The 21,148-nt window shown below is 44.0% G+C and overlaps 1 protein-coding gene across 5 annotated transcripts in view; it reads right to left on the bottom strand.

Moving 5' to 3' along the window:
• The window catches only part of LOC139450704 (CREB-regulated transcription coactivator 1-like), a 65,185-nt gene that overhangs the window by 27,995 nt on the left and 16,042 nt on the right, over window positions 1–21,148 (bottom strand). For 4 of the 5 annotated variants that reach the window (XM_071232542.1, XM_071232748.1, XM_071232688.1 and 1 more), the window contains exon 5: window positions 2,820–2,855. The exons of the other annotated variant lie outside the window; for it this stretch is intronic. In XM_071232542.1, the coding sequence (XP_071088643.1) occupies window positions 2,820–2,855 (36 nt within the window). The remainder of the gene's footprint in view (window positions 1–2,819; window positions 2,856–21,148) is intronic. 5 annotated transcript variants of the gene reach the window in all.

The following is a 21,148-nucleotide window of genomic DNA, read 5'->3' as shown; positions in this document are numbered from 1 at the left end:
TGATGGCAATGATGATGATGATGATGATGATGATGATGATGATAATGACCCTCTCACTATGTACCCCAACCCACAGAGCAAACACTACTTGGCCATGATCAAAGTAAGGATATGCTCACATTACACCTGGAGGTACCAACAAATCATTGTGTTCATCACATGCTAATGGTGGTAGTGTTGGTATTGTTGGTGATGGTGGTGGTGGTGGTGGTGGTGGTGGTGATGGTGGTGGTGATGGTGGTGGTGAAGATGGGAGTGGTATGAACAGGTGTGGAATAGAAAATACATCAAGATGATGATAATGCAGGAGTGAGGATGGTTTGACACCACTTTTATTCCAGCAATACCATGGCAGGGGACACCAGACATGGGACTTCACACATTGTATTAATGTGGTGGCATCAAACCCCGGCCATGGGCATGATGAGCGAACGCTTTAACCACAAGGATACCCCACCCCTGCTGCTGCTGATGAAGTAGTAGTATGAATAGGCAAGATGGACAACGCATCAGCAAGATGACGGTGAAGGCAGTGATGAGGAGGACAAGTTTGATTATGTGAGGGATTGGAGAAGCAGAATGAATTTCAGCTATTAAAAGCAAGACGTAGTTAAGGATGAGGGGGGGAGGGAAAGGAAGTGACTTCAGCATCAGCTATTTCCAATACTCATGAAATGATGAGGATGAGAATTGTGGTGATGAAGGCAATTTGACAAAATAAACAAGATTATATATTGATAGAAACAACCCAGGCAGACAGCTGATCACATTATGTTAATGTAAATACAAGTGAACATAACATTCACCTCCAACACAAGGAAGCGGAAACCTAATTCCCACCTTGACAGGTGGAACATAACCTTGACCCACATATACAGCATATATAGTTAACCTTGCCCCACACCAGGGTTAATCCCATAAACATGGGACAGTACAATGTTTCTATTTAACATAACTATTCTATACTAAAGCAAATAACTGGCTTAAACTCATATGAAGTTATGTTATAAATCACTGTAGTACTCTGTAAAAGCAGAAAATAATAAACACTCATTTCAGAAGAAGAATAAAACATGATGGCAATTTAATGCCATCAAGGAAGGGGATACAATGGATACTATAGGTGGGTCAGTATATAGGATCGTATTCACCAACTGCCAGTCTTGGGTGACCAAAGCACTCATAAACACTGCCACAGCACCCCAGGACACACAGGACATAATGGACTCTTTAGGTTACAAGGGCAGTATAAGTATTATCCCACTGGGCCATTAGAGGTGTCAGTTCACAAAAGGGACAAACACTGGGACATAATCAAAGGTGGCTGGGATATTCCATGGGCAAGATACACTACCGAATGAAGTCTGCCAATCAGACTTATGCTATGGAACCAACAGCAGCTACTTTGTGGCTCCGTCCAGTGAAGGGCTCCCACAGGGATCAATCAACAGTAACAAGATCACCCAAATCAGCCAATTATCAGGAATATGATTATCCTACTGCCCTTATAACTGTTAAACGGTTAACAACCCAGGCTTACTTCAATCAGTCAAAGGGTCACTTAAACAGCCAAAGTACAGTTGAAACTTACCATGAGCATTCAGGGGTAGAAGGGTTACCATAGTGCTCTACTGACAGTACTAGGGTTAATCAGGTTCCAACATACATGGACAACCACTCCCAACACTCACATGCTTCGCTAGTTTCTGTTTCTCTGCAGATCCACCTCACAACTTAGTGGGCCAATTCATTTGTTTTATCTTCATTTCATCTGTTAATTAACGTTTCAAACAAATGGATTGACAGGTAAAAGTTAAATTTTATTTATAATTTCTTTTGCAAAGAAAAAGTTTATTCATGAATAAAGGCCACATGGCCGAGAGTTCATTAACATGAATAAATTGCAAATTCATGTTTCAAAAGCAATTAATCAAATGATAATTTGCATATCAAGGATTCTTTTCCAACACTGCACATGGCAGCAAAGGCATGACCCTCAGTTATCCAGTATATTGAATCTCCATTCTATTATTATAAACACCCTGATTCCATCCACCATAACAGCTCAGATACAACTTAGATGATGCTAAAAATAGCTATTCAATTAAATTTACTCTCATGAGCAACAGAAAGTCTAAGTTAGTGGAAAAAGCGATGGCGATGGCGACGTCACTACCGAAACAAAGCAAAGGTGGCAAATGGGTGTCGGGTGTTTATCATAATAGAATACAGATATATCACACCCTGGATAATAGAAGATGCAAACTGGTTGATATTTTGGTTTTACTGAAGAGAAACAGAATGGATATTTCATTCCTGTAATATCAATAGATGCATACGTTAAGATATATCTGTAACATAAGATCACGCTTTTTCCCCGGCAATATGATCAAAAAGCATTAAATATGCAAGATCCATCAACCATGGACATCGAGAACATGGCATAGGTCAACAGCCCTGTCTGTGTGCGCTCGGTCATGCATGTCCCAGCCAACCTTTACAATTTTCATCTCCATGCATTGATTGCAATATCTACAGAAGACTTTCACAGCAAAGCTTCAATACATGATAGTCAAAGCAAAGACAGAAAGCATTTTGGCACAGAAGCCGAAATACAAGTTTTAGAATATAGAAGAACAAATTTAAATTTGAAAAAAAAAATATCACATATTCTGAATTTCTGGGAGTAATTTAAGAATATCAATAGAACACTTAAAACAATAATTTTGGAGAGTGAGATTGAGAATTGTAAAGGCTTGATAACACCCATGGGGTATGTAGCATAAACACATAGATATGGCAAGGGGAAAAAAACTCACCGCGATAGCGACACTCCATTAAGATAACGATACATCCTGGAAAGGGGCAAACATAAAATAGTAAAAGGAGAAACAAAACAGGAACAAACACGGGATGCAGCCACTCATTGAATAACATTGCATTGAATGAACAGTCTGCACAGTAGCTACATCCCCTCAACTAAAAGAAAGCAAAAATTGAGATGTAATTGCACACAGTAGAATTGTGAGAAGGGTGACAAAAATAAAAGGCTATAAAAGGAAAGATGTCATGTAAAACATCGTGCAATGCAGGCATTACATTGTAGAAACCACAACCATGATTAACTATGCAGCTCCATTCTTAGACACATGATACATTGTGGTACAGATGCACTGCCACAGGTGATAACGAGCAGTATCACAAGGCCTGGTATATACACATGCATGGAGGGGAGGGATAATGATGCAATCCCTACAGGAGGACTTTACTGTGAATGCAGATGGTTGGCTAAATACAACATTCCCAGGATATATAGCATATATACAACACTGACATGCAGACAGTATTCACAACTGTCACATCTCTACAAGCAGTACTTGAAACAGCCTGGTGCTGGTAATAAATACTGGTTTCTTCTGATTTGGTCTGTCTTGTTGATGTGAATTAACAACAGCGAGCATAACAAGGACTTCCTCACCCATTTAGCTTACTGATATGTTTATCAGACACACTCTGGAAATGCTGTAGCAAGAATAATCTCCATGTTCAAAGTAAAGGATTTTCATTTCAGTGAAAGTGTATTGTGTGAAGCATTACATCATGAACCTGAGTTTTCTCAGTACTGTTGTGTTGTTCTCTCCAATAACGGTCCCTACACAAGAGCGGCAGGTGCTTGTTGCATATTGATTATTTCTGCAGTACCATCTATTTCAAGTTGCACAGCTTGCGACCTACTGTACAAGCTACCTGCTTGTCGTACAGTCCAATCCACCTACGGCTATCTCACACAGCACTTTGTGGTGGTCTGGAGTCAAAAGCTGTGGCTGAAGCTAGCAGTCAATGTTACACATGAGCCTTACAGTCATTACAGAGTATGAATTATTTCATGGACTTGATAATAATTAACCTATGAATAACTCCATTTGGGGCCTTTACACACCATATCATATGCGGGCCCTTTACACACCACATCATATCCAGGCCCTTTACACACCACATCATATCCAGGCCCTTAACATACCACATCATATCCGGACCCTTTACACACCACATCATATCTGGACCCTTTACACACCATATCATATCTGGACCCTTTACATACCACATCATATCCGGACCCTTTACACACCACATCATATCCGGACCCTTTACACACCACATCATATCCAGGCCCTTTACACACCACATCATATCTGGACCCTTTACACACCATATCATATCCAGGCCCTTTACACACCATATCATATCCAGACCCTTTACACACCACATCATATCCGGACCCTTTACACACCACATCATATCCAGGCCCTTTACACACCACATCATATCTGGACCCTTTACACACCATATCATATCTGGACCCTTTACATACCACATCATATCCAGGCCCTTTACACACCATATCATATCTGGACCCTTTACACATCATATCTGGACCCTTTACACACCATATCATATCTGGACCCTTTACATACCACATCATATCCAGGCCCTTTACACACCATATCATATCCGGGCCCTTTACACACCACATCATATCCAGACCCTTTACACACCATATCATATCTGGACCCTTTACACACCATATCATATCCAGACCCTTTACATACCACATCATATCCAGACCCTTTACACACTAATCATATCTGGACCCTTTACACACCACATCATATCCAGACCCTTTACACACCATATCATATCTGGACCCTTTAAACACCATATCATATCTGGACCCTTTAAACACCATATCATATCTGGACCCTTTACATACCACATCATATCTGGACCCGTTACACACCATATCATATCTGGACCCTTTACACACCATATCATATCTGGTGGTTGTCTACAGGTCATGTGGTCTACAGGCCATGTGGTCATCTATAGGCCATGCGAGTACCTTACAGGCCATGTGGTTGTCTACAGGCCATGTCATTGTCTACCGGCCATGTGAGTATGTTACAGGCCGTGTGGTTGTCTACAGGCCATGTGGTTGTCTACAGGCCATGTGGTTGTCTACAAGCCATGTGGGCATCTACAGGCCATGTGGGCATCTACAGGCCATGTGAGTATGTTACAGGCCATGTGAGTATGTTACAGGCCGTGTGGTTGTCTACAGGCCATGTGGTTGTCTACAAGCCATGTGGGCATCTACAGGCCATGTGGGCATCTACAGGCCATGTGAGTATGTTACAGGCCATGTGAGTACGTTACAGGCCATGTGGTTGTCTACAGGCCATGTGAGTACGTTACAGGCCATGTGGCTGTCTACAGGCCATGTGAGTACCTTACAGGCCATGTGGTTGTCTACAGGACACATGGGCATCTACAGGCCATGTGAGTACCTTACAGGCCATGTGGTTGTCTACAGGCCATGTGGGCATCTACAGGCCATGTGGGCATCTACAGGCCATGTGGTTGTCTACTGCCCATGTGGGCATCTACAGGCCATCTACAGGCCATGTGGGTATCTACAGGCCATATGAGTACCTTACAGGCCCTGTGGGCATCTACAGGCCATGTGAGTACCTTACAGGGCATGTGGGCATCTACAGGCCATATGAGTACCTTACAGGCCATGTGGGCATCTACAGGCCATGTGGGCATCTACAGGTCATGTGGGCATCTACAGGCCATGTGGTTGTCTACAGGCCATGTGGCTGTCTACAGGCCATATGAGTACCCTACAGGCCATGTGGTTGCCCTACTCCAGACATCCTGACTGGTTCACACCCTGTCTCATCTGACAGTTCAACCCATGCTTGGCAGTGACAAGTGTAAATGTCACTTTCCTGCTTAACCATTTTAATGTGACAGCCTAATGTACCTGTCCATGGCGTACCTGTGTGCAATTACCTTCAGTTACAAATCCATTACAACATTATTTGTATAGTCATCAATGTTTCATCTAATAAAGTATGGACAAGGGTGTGGTGATGGGGTAGGGGGAGGAAGGACATCAGAGGGGGTCCCCACAACTCACAACAGGGGAGAGCCACACTACACACATGAAAAATATGAGGGGACGAGTATTATGAAAATACTCGTAACAATTATCAATTCATGATATTTGTGATGATAAAGTGCATCATGTCAGGGGTAAGGGGTGGGGGGGTGGAGGTCTGGGGGAGTGAAAGTCTGCTGCCACTACACTGTAGCTGTCCTAGAGATGTCCAGTCTCTCCTACAGCTTCTTACATAATCAGATACTGGGGCCATGAGATACCTTCAGGTCATCCTTGAGGCAAAGGCAAATCCTTTGTTAAATAAACAAACATCATTTCATGACAAACAGCCAGAGCGGAATAAACTCCTACCTATTTCAGGTCTCCCCAACAATTCACTATATACAGACTGTGCTTGCAAGTGACATAAAGCATGTGCATGAAGGCACACCATTAAGAACGATGACACATCCCATTCTTGTTGTTCGTCTTTATTGTCAACCATGAGAAGTGAGCACCTAGTCTTTCCAGGTATCAACAAAAAAAATCAAGTTAGGTGAACACAAAATTTCAGCAGAAGGAAATCACAGATATATGCCTCCATTCACTGATAACATAGTCATCACACCTGTAGCTCACAAACACCCCTCCATTCACTGATAACATAGTCATCAACTATAGCTCACAAACACCCCTCTATTCACTGATAACACGGTCATCACAACTATAGCTCACAAACACCCCTCTATTCACTGATAACTGGGTCTAGACAACTATAGCTCACAAACACCCCTCAATTCACTGATAACATAGTCTAGACAACATGCTCACAAACACCCCTCCATTCACTGATAACACAGTCTAGACAACATGCTCACAAACACCCCTCCATTCACTGATAACACAGTCTAGACAACTATAGCCCACAAACACCCCTCCATTCACTGATAACACGGTCTAGACAACTATAGCCCACAAACACCCCTCCATTCACTGATAACACAGTCTAGACAACATGCTCACAAACACCCCTCTATTCACTGATAACATAGTCATCACAACTATAGCCCACAAACACCCCTCAATTCACTGATAACACGGTCTAGACAACTATAGCCCACAAACACCCCTCTATTCACTGATAACACAGTCTAGACAACATGCTCACAAACACCCCTCCATTCACTGATAACACGGTCTAGACAACTATAGCTCACAAACACCCCTCAATTCACTGATAACATAGTCATCACACCTATAGCTCACAGACACCCCTCCATTCACTGATAACACAGTCATCACAACTATAGCTCACAAACGCCCCTCCATTCACTGATAACACTGTCTAGACAACTATAGCTCACAAACAGCCCTCTATTCACTGATAACACGGTCATCACAACTATAGCTCACAAACACCCCTCTATTCACTGATAACATAGTCATCACAACTATAGCTCACAAACACCCCTCCATTCACTGATAAAACAGTCATCACAACTATATCTCACAAACACCCCTCAATTCACTGATAACACGGTCTAGACAACTATAGCTCACAAACACCCCTCTATTCACTGATAACACAGTCTAGACAACTATAGCCCACAAACACCCCTCTATTCACTGATAACATAGTCATCACAACTATAGCTCACAAACACCCCTCCATTCACTGATAACATAGTCATCACAACTATAGCTCACAAACACTCCTCCATTCACTGATAACACGGTCTAGACAACTATAGCCCACAAACACCCCTCAATTCACTGATAACATAGTCATCACAACTATAGCTCACAAACATCCCTCCATTCACTGATAACACGGTCATCACAACTATAGCTAAAAACACTCCCACACACTGTTTTGTTAACTAAATAGACGAGGTGTTTACCTCGAGGAATGATTCCAGCTAGTTTACAGCTGGGGGACTTCCAGCCTTCAAAAACAAAGACACACAAAAGTGGCCATTTGAGTTATTTCTTTAGGCTAGCTATGTGTGTCGGAAGCAATGACAACGAGAGTACTAGAACTATCTCTGCTCAGTGGTGGCGATTATGACGTATGTTACAACATATGAATGGAGTTCTCTCTGGCCAGATTTCTCCTCGTCTGACACATAGAGAGAAGATAAACTGATTAGCTGGCTGGCCTCTTCAGTGTCTCTACCTATCTTGGAATAGAATAATCAATAACTTCAAACAGAGCTAACCTAAGCCAGCGAGTTCACATTGGGCGATGGAAACAGAATCCCTCCATGTAATTATTTTCAACTAGAGACTATATAACTTTATTACCACTGATGTATGCAAGGCAAGGTGAAGAGTCGAGGAGGTGGGGATGCAGGTAAAGGTGGGGTGGGGATGCAGGTGGGGGTGGGGATGCAGGTGTGGGTGGGGATGCAGGTACAGGTGGGGGTGGGGATGCAGGTACAGGTGTGGGTGGGGATGCAGGTACAGGTGGGGGTGGGGATGCAGGTGTGGGTGGAGATGCAGGTACAGGTGGGGGTGGGGATGCAGGTAAAGGTGGGGTGGGGATGCAGGTGTGGGTGGGGATGCAGGTACAGGTGGGGGTGGGGATGCAGGTACAGGTGGGGGTGGGGATGCAGGTGTGGGTGGAGATGCAGGTAAAGGTGTGGGTGGGGATGCAGGTAAAGGTGGGGTGGGGATGCAGGTGTGGGTGGGGATGCAGGTACAGGTGGGGGCGGGGATGCAGGTACAGGTGGGGGTTGGGATGCAGGTGTGGGTGGAGATGCAGGTACAGGTGGGGTGGGGATGCAGGTGTGGGTGGAGATGCAGGTACAGGTGGGGGGATGCAGGTAAAGGTGGGGTGGGGATGCAGGTGTGGGTGGAGATGCAGGTACAGGTGGGGGTGGGGATGCAGGTGTGGGTGGAGATGCAGGTACAGGTGTGGGTGGAGATGCAGGTACAGTGGGGCTGGGGATGCAGTACAGGTAGGGCTGGGGATGCAGTACAGGTGGGGATGCAGGTACAGGTAGGGGTGGGGATGCAGGTACAGGTAGGGGTGGGGATGCAGGTACAGGTAGGGGTGGGGATGCAGGTACAGGTAGGGCTGGGGATGCAGGTACAGGTAGGGGTGGGGATGCAGGTACAGGTAGGGCTGGGGATGCAGGTACAGGTAGGGCTGGGGATGCAGGTACAGGTAGGGCTGGGGATGCAGGTACAGGTAGGGCTGGGGATGCAGGTGTGGATGCAGGTACACGTGAATGATTGCGCCAGACCTAAAACCTGCCATGGCACTATGATATCTGTTTTTCTCTTCCAGCCCGTCTACATTTTCACAAAAACAGTTTTTGGTGGGGTACAACTCAAAAACTAGTTAATTTTTTAATTTGACATAAATGTTTTGAACTGCTCCCAATATAAACACAAATATATTAAGAGGTTTACAATAGCTGTCAATACTGAATGGAGCTTTCTTGAAGCGATTGACATGGAAAGCAAATCCCTGCCCAATGGCAGATTATGAAAGAAAGAAAGCGTGAACACTGTAGACAGCAATATCTCAACAATATCATGGTGGCCTGTGTAGTGATAAGCCCTGAAGCATGGTGAGCAGGCCGGTGAGCAGGCCAGTCAGCTGCCAGAGCAGCAGCGCATTTCTTCTGGGATTAACTAGTCATCACTCATAACACGACCCAGTCAGAAGGGACTGCCCTCAACATTCCCTACGGTTTGTGATTCAGTGCCACATACAAACAATATTACAACTATATGACAGTGGCCTGTAAACAATCCAGTGATCAATATTGTGAGCAGGCCATTGAGTCGGGCCACCTAATCCATTTGGTTGCTGGTTACAACCAGCATAGGTTGCTGGGGACCCATTCTAGCTGGGAATCTCTTTAGCGTGGACCAGCATAGGTTGCAGGGACCTGTTCTACACAGAATCCCTACAGCGTGGACCAGCATAGGTTGCAGGGACCTGTTCTACACAGAATCCCTACAGCGTGGACCAGCATAGGTTGCTGGGACCTGTTCTACACAGAATCCCTACAGGGTGGACCAGCATAGGTTGCAGGGACCTGTTCTACACAGAATACCTACAGCGTGGACCAGCATAGGTTGCAGGGACCTGTTCTACACAGAATCCCTACAGCGTGGACCAGCATAGGTTGCAGGGACCTGTTCTCCACAGAATAACTACAGCGTGGACCAGCATAGGTTGCAGGGACCTGTTCTCCACAGAATACCTACAGCGTGGACCAGCATAGGTTGCAGGGACCTGTTCTTACACAGAATCCCTACAGGTTGGACCAGCATAGGTTGCTGGGGACCTGTTCTTACACAGAATCCCTACAGGGTGGACCAGCATAGGTTGCAGGGACCTGTTCTTACACAGAATCCCTACAGGGTGGACCAGCATAGGTTGCAGGGACCTGTTCTTACACAGAATCCCTACAGGGTGGACCAGCATAGGTTGCTGGGGACCTGTTCTACACAGAATACCTACAGGGTGGACCAGCATAGGTTGCAGGGACCTGTTCTTACACAGAATACCTACAGGGTGGACCAGCATAGGTTGCAGGGACCTGTTCTTACACAGAATACCTACAGGGTGGACCAGTATAGGTTGCTGGGACCTGTTCTTACACAGAATACCTACAGGGTGGACCAGCATAGGTTGCTGGGACCTGTTCTCCACAGAATACCTACAGCGTGGACCAGCATAGGTTGCAGGGACCTGTTCTCCACAGAATCCCTACAGGTTGGACCAGCACAGGTTGCTGGGGACCTGTTCTTACACAGAATCCCTACAGGGTGGACCAGCATAGGTTGCAGGGACCTGTTCTTACACAGAATCCCTACAGGGTGGACCAGCATAGGTTGCTGGGGACCTGTTCTAGCTGGGAATCCCTACAGGGTGGACCAGCATAGGTTGCTGGGGACCTGTTCTAGCTGGGAATCCCTACAGGGTGGACCAGCATAGGTTGCTGGGGATCTGTTCTTACACAGAATCCCTACAGGGTGGACCAGCATAGGTTGCTGGGGACCTGTTCTTACACAGAATCCCTACAGGGTGGACCAGCATAGGTTGCTGGGGACCTGTTCTTACACAGAATCCCTACAGGGTGGACCAGCATAGGTTGCAGGGACCTGTTCTTACACAGAATACCTACAGCGTGGACCAGCATAGGTTGCTGGGGACCTGTTCTTACACAGAATACCTACAGCGTGGACCAGCATAGGTTGCAGGGACCTGTTCTTACACAGAATCCCTACAGGGTGGACCAGCATAGGTTGCAGGGACCTGTTCTTACACAGAATACCTACAGCGTGGACCAGCATAGGTTGCAGGGACCTGTTCTTACACAGAATACCTACAGGGTGGACCAGCATAGGTTGCTGGGGACCTGTTCTTACACAGAATCCCTACAGGGTGGACCAGCATAGGTTGCAGGGACCTGTTCTTACACAGAATACCTACAGCGTGGACCAGCATAGGTTGCTGGGGACCTGTTCTTACACAGAATACCTACAGCGTGGACCAGCATAGGTTGCTGGGGACCTGTTCTACACAGAATACCTACAGGGTGGACCAGCATAGGTTGCTGGGGACCTGTTCTAGCTGGGAATCCCTACAGGGTGGACCAGCATAGGTTGCTGGGGACCTGTTCTAGCTGGGAATCCCTACAGGGTGGACCAGCATAGGTTGCTGGGGATCTGTTCTTACACAGAATACCTACAGGGTGGACCAGCATAGGTTGCTGGGACCTGTTCTTACACAGAATACCTACAGGGTGGACCAGCATAGGTTGCTGGGGACCTGTTCTACACAGAATCCCTACAGGGTGGACCAGCATAGGTTGCTGGGGACCTGTTCTAGCTGGGAATCCCTACAGGGTGGACCAGCATAGGTTGCTGGGGACCTGTTCTAGCTGGGAATCCCTACAGGGTGGACCAGCATAGGTTGCTGGGGACCTGTTCTAGCTGGGAATCCCTACAGGGTGGACCAGCATAGGTTGCTGGGACCTGTTCTACACAGAATCCCTACAGGGTGGACCAGCATAGGTTGCAGGGACCTGTTCTACACAGAATCCCTACAGGGTGGACCAGCATAGGTTGCTGGGGACCTGTTCTACACAGAATCCCTACAGGGTGGACCAGCATAGGTTGCAGGGACCTGTTCTACACAGAATCCCTACAGGGTGGACCAGCATAGGTTGCTGGGGACCTGTTCTACACAGAATACCTACAGGGTGGACCAGCATAGGTTGCTGGGGACCTGTTCTAGCTGGGAATCCCTACAGGGTGGACCAGCATAGGTTGGGGACCTGTTCTACACAGAATCCCTACAGGGTGGACCAGCATAGGTTGCAGGGACCTGTTCTACACAGAATCCCTACAGGGTGGACCAGCATAGGTTGCAGGGACCTGTTCTACACAGAATCCCTACAGGGTGGACCAGCATAGGTTGCAGGGACCTGTTCTACACAGAATCCCTACAGGGTGGACCAGCATAGGTTGCAGGGACCTGTTCTAGCTGGGAATCCCTACAGGGTGGACCAGCATAGGTTGCTGGGAACCTGTTCTAGCTGGGAATCCCTACAGGGTGGACCAGCATAGGTTGCTGGGGACCTGTTCTAGCTGGGAATCCCTACAGGGTGCACTCAGCCAGGTTGTTTCGTTCCGGGCAGATAACATTTAGAAAATGCATCCGTCAGTCCTGTTGAATTTTTTAAACCGTACTTGTAGGAATTGCAATTTGTTAAAAGATCATATTAGCTGACATAATGATCTACGAAAACAGCTAAGTGACTCTTCTGTGACTGTAGCCAATCCTAGCGCTTAGAAAAATGCATGAAGCTTTGGTGTGTACTCGCACAAAATTATAGCAGCGCGTAGTACGCATGTCATAACAAAATGGTGTGTTGATCTTAAACCATTTAAATGACTGTGATTTTATTATCATTTGATCCATTAAATTCACAAAATGTGGACGGTCAACTTTCCAACTGGGCAGGTAATTTACGCGAGTTTCAGGTCCGGCTGTCTCGATTTTTGTGTGAATATTCAACACTGCCATAACACTGTCATAATGCTGACGGTGTTTCACAAAAAGAACCAAGGAAAGTACCCGTGAATATCAAATTCTGACACCTTCCAAACAAACCCTTCATTTTCCATTATCTTTCTGACTAGTGTGAGAACTAAGCAATCATGTGAGTCCCGGATTCATAGCCCGACTGATGTTGTAGTCATATTATATATGCTCAGCATGTTGCAATACCAGAATTGCCCAGACACCATCTAGTTCCTGGTTGGCTGTGTACTTTGAAGTCGTCTAGTGCACATTAACCTTAAAACCACACTCCCTCCTGTCATAGCACTCCTTGCTGTCAGTAGCGGCTTGACCTATGACCTTGTCTGCCCTCTATCCCTACACTAGTGCTTAGCAGAAAGTTCTCATTCTTCGCGGTCGCTCTCTGCTTCCATCGATGTAACACATGCTTCAAAAACTATTTACATTATCATAGGATTTTGCAATGAAAAGATATTCCCATGTAGCATGTGAGATAAAAGAAAAACCTCATTGTACTCAAAGATACATGAAAATGTACTGGCAGATATAGACAGTTGTTTCATATCACATACAACAGTGTAACACCACTGCCTATGTCATAAACCCACGGATAAACCATACTTCCATCATAAACCTACCACCAGATCTTAAAACTGCTCAAGTGTAACTTGACAGGAGGCGATGTGGTTTCAAAACTGCTCCATGTCATCCCTAAATGAGGATCCATCCTACAACACACCATATAACTACCTCAAGCAGAGCTACTCTCACAACCCTGCTGACCAACACCTAACATTACCCTGTCACCCAACTACTCACACCACCCTGTAGCTGGTCCAGACTTGATTATTTACATATAGCTGGAATATTGCTGAGTGCGGCGTAAAACAACAAACCAAACCAAAAACAACAACTCCTCACTCCACCCTGTAGCCGAACTCCTCACATCAACCTGTAGCCGAAATCCTCACTCTACCCTGTAGCCAAATTCCTCACACCACCATGTAGCTGAACTCCTCACACCACCCTGTAGCCTAACTCCTCACACCACCCTGTAGCCTAACTCCTCACACCACCCTGTAGCTGAACTCCTCACACCACCCTGTAGCCTAACTCCTCACACCTTCCTGTAGCCTAACTCCTCACATCACCCTGTAGCCTAACTCCTCACTCCACCATGTAGCCTAACTCCTCACATCACCCTGTAGCCTAACTCCTCACTCCACCCTGTAGCCTAACTCCTCACTCCACCCTGTAGCCTAACTCCTCACACCACCATGAGGCCTAACTCCTCACTCCACCCTGTAGCCTAACTCCTCACATCACCCTGTAGCCTAACTCCTCACACCACCCTGTAGCTGAACTCCTCACACCACCCTGTAGCCTAACTCCTCACACCTTCCTGTAGCCTAACTCCTCACATCACCCTGTAGCCTAACTCCTCACTCCACCATGTAGCCTAACTCCTCACATCACCCTGTAGCCTAACTCCTCACTCCACCCTGTAGCCTAACTCCTCACTCCACCCTGTAGCCTAACTCCTCACACCACCATGAGGCCTAACTCCTCACTCCACCCTGTAGCCTAACTCCTCACATCACCCTGTAGCCTAACTCCTCACATCACCATGTAGCCTAACTCCTCATATCACCCTGTAGCCTAACTCCTCACACCACCATGTAGCCTAACTCCTCACTCCACCCTGTAGCCTAACTCCTCACATCACCCTGTAGCCTAACTCCTCACATCACCCTGTAGCCTAACTCCTCATATCACCCTGTAGCCTAACTCCTCACATCACCATGTAGCCTAACTCCTCACTCCACCCTGTAGCCTAACTCCTCACACCACCATGTAGCCTAACTCCTCACTCCACCCTGTAGCCTAACTCCTCACTACACCATGAGGCCTAACTTTCTCACCAGTCCTATAACAGAACTCCTCCCACCACTGTTCCTGATCTGACCATCTCTATGACCGCAGGGAACTGCGAACTGCGAACTGCAGACACCATCTCCAACTCCCATACAATCAATACCACCAACACCCTATACAAACAGTGTCAATGTACATTCTGACAGTCAAATAATTCATGATGTTAATTGTTGCAGAACAGCCAAATGGGGTTATTGTAAAATAACAGTCACAGGCCCAGTGGTTAACATATCTACTTGATGTGTGCTCAGTCAGCTGATCAATGGCACGTTCTTGGTCAGGACATAAAGTGTTCCAGTCAGCTTATTGGATTAATGCTTGGGGTATAACAGGGTTAGGAAAACCAAAGCTGTTGCAATTCAATAGTCTACAATGTATATAAATGTCCTTGATCTATTGAATATGGGGCCTTTGAATGTGTAATAAAGGCATATCTCCTTGAGGGTATTAATATAATCAAGGAGGGAGCTGGTATGAGGTCAAATCAGTACAGTCCTGGACTTCCGAAAGATCAATACAATCTGAATAAACATTTGAAAAACTTGTGGTAAAATATTAACCAGAATCTGGTCACAATGGACCTTCACATCATATATATATATTCAAGTTAATATTCATTAAAAGAAACAAATTTTTGTTTGGATTATATCAGTTATATTGAATTCATATGACCAAAACCAAAATACAGTGACAGTGACAACCAACCAGTTATTGAAAGTTTTAATCAATAGGTGTCAGGGTTATCTATGCAAAAAATAGACAAAAATCAGAGTGAGTGAGCTAGTATGGTTTTACACCGCTTTTAGAAATATTCCAGCAATATGACGTTCAGAGGGACACCGGAAAATGGGCTTCACACATTGTAAACATGTGGGGAATCGAACCCGGGTCTGACATGACAAGCCAATGCTTTAAGCACGAGACTACCCCATTGCTACAGAAAAATCAGAAATTCAGAAATAACAAAAGTGTTTTAGAAATGTTTTTAGACAAATTAAGGGTGCTGTGTAAAACAACATATTGATATTGGCCTGTTGATGGCAATAACAACACAAATGAAACGGTTCACAGAATATAATGAATTGACCCATAAATGTCATATGATATACATGAGATGTGTCATGTAGAGCCAAGTCTTCCGCGTGAAGGTCAGGTGTTCCGTCTGGTAGTAATACAGTGAATAAAGACTCAAATAAGAATCATTACAGCAAATGCCACCAAGCAAAGGGAATGAAGTTTATTTGCGCATTCTAAAAAAGAGAACACTCCACATGTTGTAATTTCATTGGCTACACAGGGATTGCATTTCGAAATAACATATTCATTCTATTCATCAATATGGACTTGATACAAATGGAAAATTGCCATGGAACTCTATCTGTGCCCATAGTGAAGGCCTGCCACCAGAGGACAGACACTCAGGACGTCAGATTACCCCCAGAAAATCAATCTGCCCCCTACAGACATGGCACACGAACATCCTCCATTCCTGTTCAGTGGTGCGCACTTCACACAATGATCATGTACAAGTTCTGTCTATCGTCATCCCTGTGTTTGTACACCTCAGTTCGTGAAGGCAAACAGAACCTCATGCCTTTATGCTTCACATCGGACAGATGTACCTCTTCAATTATTCAGTCATTTGTGTTTATGTTGCTGTCTGCCAAGAAAATAAGCCAGGTCTGATTCTGAGGTTAACCTAGCTTCTGGCATGAAATTTGTTTATCGTTAAAGGACAGTGAGTGAGTGAATACAGTTTAATGCCCCATGAACAGCATGTCAACTACATTGGGAAGAAAGCCAAGGTTCTGTAGGTTAATATAAGATATACCACCTTGGTGAAACCCCAAGCATTGGTATGCTTCTTACAGTTTTAAGGACATAATCTGGATAACTATGGGATTCTAACCACCAGATCCTGGCATGACTATGGGATACAACTCTGCAAGATTGATTAACTCGAATCTATTCATTCCAGAAAATTTGGTAACAGTTAACCCTAAATATACTGATGTATAGAAACAAAGAAATTGGAACTTCCACTGCTTAAACCCTGCACGTCCATCATAATGTGTGATTAAAAGGTTGTCAATGTCTCATGTCAATGGATAATGGAAACCTTTCAGGATTCAGCCAATCAGATTCATGCTGGCCTAATGGCCAACCTATCAGAATGGCAAAGCAAACACATTGGAAATCTTATATCCACCATATCACCAATTTCTGACTCAATGGGATTCATTTCAAAAGGACAGAATGTCCCACCTCATCATGGATCATATCATTAACCTGTTCATACAGCGGGGCCTGTTCGAATTAAAAGTCAGGCCAGACCTAATTCTTTTCTCTTGTATAAATAAGCTTGCATACAGTTAAAACAGTAAAAACTAAACAATGACCCAAGTAATGATCAAAACAATTTATAGTTTTTGGAAATTAAACTTGTATCATCCCTGACAATGATATTCCTATTTACTATATACTTCAGTGTCAAAGACTGAGTTTTCTGAAGATGAGAAAAGTGATATTTTCATTGCAGTGAACACTTCGACTGAACTACTGTAATACAAGAGTTACCTCGCTGCAAATGGTCTCCCATTATTGTAAGTGTCTAGCCTGTACACAAACTGTTGACTTCCTTTCTATGTTAGTTCCACATTGACAAGGCAAAATAATGATGTAGTAATAATATGGAGTTAATATCTTGCTTCTTGATGTTTGTTTTTCTCTTAAAAATGTTCCCTTTTAAACAGTTGAGCTCTCATTTTATGAGTCAATCGAGACTCTTTGTTTTTCAAAGCGTCAATTTTGTTACTTGACCAGCATGTATTCTTTTGCTTTCAACAGCAGACTCATAGATTTCAAAATATTTTTTGTGGAAGTTATTTTGTATATAGTCATATCCAAATGTATGATAAAGAAATTTAGTGACCTCAAATATTGTTTGTCACTTTGGTTTATATTTTTTTAAGATTTTGCAAACACAAAACTGCTTTTTAAGTGACAATTACAAGGGGTGTTAATGTCCCTGCCTGTCAGGTAGGAGGATGATACTTCTCAAGGTCTGATTCAGGTAATGAAATAATTTAATCATAGCTTGAAGAAAATGAGCAAACTGAGAATTGATCTGCCCATATGGAGTGAGTGAGTGAGTTGGGTCTAACGCCGCTTTTAACAGTATTCCAGTAATATCGCGGCGTGTCAGCTTAATGTTGGAGGAAAGCCCGAAGTGATGCAGGTCACAGACGTTTACCACTTCGGTGAAACCCACGATCACGGGTATGTGTGCTGACAAACCTAGAAACATAATCGGGGCGAACCGGGATTCAAACCCACAATCATAGGTTTCTGGCGTGCCCAAGGGATGCAACTCTGCACAGCGAATCGCGGCGCCTTAGACGACTGGGCCACCCGTGGCCCCCTGCCCATATGGAAGACAATCAGAAAGAGTAAGGTAATAATCAAGACAACCTCAGACAACTCGAGACAGTTTAATGTACAGTTACATACAATGTGAATATGATATTTCAAAACATTTGCCCTATTCTACTTATATCCTACCTATAGCTGAGCAAGGACATATCAAATAGCACTGAAGCACTGTGGGTAGTTTGAGGCAAGTGAGTGAGTGAGTGAATAGATTTCGGTTTCATACTACATTGAACTGAATATCACTGCATCACATATCATCTATGTGTCAGCCTCCAGTAATGTAGGTCAAACCTGTCGAGAAGCCAAAAAGCAAGGGTATGGTGCTAACAAACCACGAACCAAAGATAGCAAATCGAGAAAAAACTCTGCCTTCAGATGTTTAGGGACATTGTTCTGTTTACAAGTAAGAACTAATTTCATAATGGTTAATCACATACCAGGGATAGTGGAATTTAATAACACACGAAGGACTGTGGGGCATAACATACCAGGGATATGGATATAAAACATACCAGGGACATGGCTATAACATATCAGGGACTTTGGGATATAACACACCAAGGACAGCTGGGTATAACATACTAGGGATATAGATATATAACATACGAGGGATATAGATATAAAACATACCATGGACATGGCTATAACATACCAGGGAGAGTAGGATATAACATATCAGGGACAGTGGGATATAACACACCAGGAATATTGAGATATCACCTACCAGGCACAGCGTGACACAATCACGCTGGGTTAGTGTGACCCTACCACAGGTATAGTACACTACATGTGACATTCCGTGTTACCGGCTGTGGTACACACAAAAACTTACTGTTACCTAGACCGCAACACTACATGGAGATTTAAGAGAGGCTTGGCAAACATTCAAATCAATCAAAACAACTCAGCTTTCTGCTAACGCACAGGTCAGTGGTTTTGGACATGTGATTCAAACCGAGAATTGAAGGTTTACAGGAATTATCATCTAACTACAGGGGCATGTTGCCTCTAAACAAGGCGGCCACTGTCATCATATCACTATGACAATATTTCAAATTTCCCTACTAGTACTAATAATTGCCCTTCATAACATGTATGCCTAGCTGCTATGACAATATAGCATACATCCATACAAATACAGTTAGGATATCGACAGTGTAGCTATGACAATATAGTATATATCCCTACGAATACAGTTAGGACATCAACAGTGTGTCTATGTCAGCACATGTCCCTACTACCCACCAAGGAAATACACAGACATGCACAAAGCTGACCTACATTCAGGCCAGCTGGCTCCTCAGCTATTCTGTGAATTCAGGTCAATAACATCATCCAAGTCTCCAAGATGCTTTTTTCACATCACTATATTTAGGTTACCAAATTTGATAAAAGTTGATGTATATATTTTGCATTGATAACATATCAATTATCTCGACAAGGATTCTGAATCATTCAATATCAAGTTTTAATGCTTATTCCATGTTAAGTCATATCAATTCGATTTAAAATCATGCGATTGCCTCAAATGCCTTCTTCCTTACGTGTGACCAATTATTAAAATCTTCAAATTTTCAAGGCTGATGTCAGAAACAAATTGAACATCACATTGCCAGCGATATGAAAATGTTGGACATTAATTTGATACACATGCCTACTTATGTTACCTGATTGTGATTTTGTACAAGTTTATGGGTAAGAAATGTGCATATTTCTATTGAAATATGCATGATCCTTTTCATGTTGAAGGTCAGGCAATGCTCAAAAGCAAACCAACTAAGTGGTGTGACCTGAGAAACCTAACAGAAGATGGCTACTGCATAAGGCAGGAGACAGTGCAACAAGGTCACGATCATCACGTACAGCATTCCGCCTCTGTATAGTCACAGTTTCTATACTTCCTACTTCTAGATACACATTCAAAGCTGACATTTGAAATATTCGGTTTCAATTATTATACATGTAGCAATTATCCCAAAAGTTGACATTTCCTTATCACACGATCATTATTATTCTTGGCTTGAAACATTGTGGCACGGATTGAAAGCTGTAGTTATAAAAATCTCACAATTCATTCTATTGCTGCCTGGTTTATATAACAATAACTGCACACACATTAAATATTGAGGTTCCATTTTCAGAAGCCAAACACTTTCAGGGGAATGTGCAAAATCAGTGTCAGACAACACTACACCTTTGATCAAAGTGAGCAATACTAAAAACCAGTCTGTAGAAAAGAAAGCTAACTCAAAAACTAAAATACCCATGTTGCCATGTTCTCCCCATGTTGAATAACATCATATTTCCCCGGGAGCACATGCAGCTAGGCCCAGGTTTAGAGAAATGTACAGTAATGTACCAGAGTTCCTCCTGACCCTCACACTACGTGTTTCCCATGGATGAACTCCTATTTATTCACCTGCACCCAATTATTACACGAATATTTGACAAGCATCCAGTCAAAAGAGACTCATAAACATCTGTCTCAATTTCCAAGTTTACTGGTAGTTTGTTCAATAATATCAAACAAACTAATTTCTTTCAAAAAACATGTTTTTCATTTCTGCCCTTGGGGCAGATGATTAGTACAAAAACTTGCTAAAAGCCACATGAAACGCTGTATAAATATATAAAAGGTTCCCGTATCCATTACGGGAAATAATCAAGCGATACTCTTCTGTCTGATACAGGGTACCTCTAGAAGGCTTACAAATAATTGTATCCACACCGCTAGGAATAGTTTTTGATCTGCAACGTTTATACAATACCCATGAGCAATTTCTATT

This window comes from Haliotis cracherodii, unplaced genomic scaffold, assembly GCF_022045235.1.
Source record: "Haliotis cracherodii isolate W230 unplaced genomic scaffold, xgHalCrac1.p SCAF_1, whole genome shotgun sequence".
Lineage (NCBI taxonomy): Eukaryota > Metazoa > Mollusca > Gastropoda > Lepetellida > Haliotidae > Haliotis > Haliotis cracherodii.
This window is presented reverse-complemented; position numbering and strand designations above follow the sequence as displayed.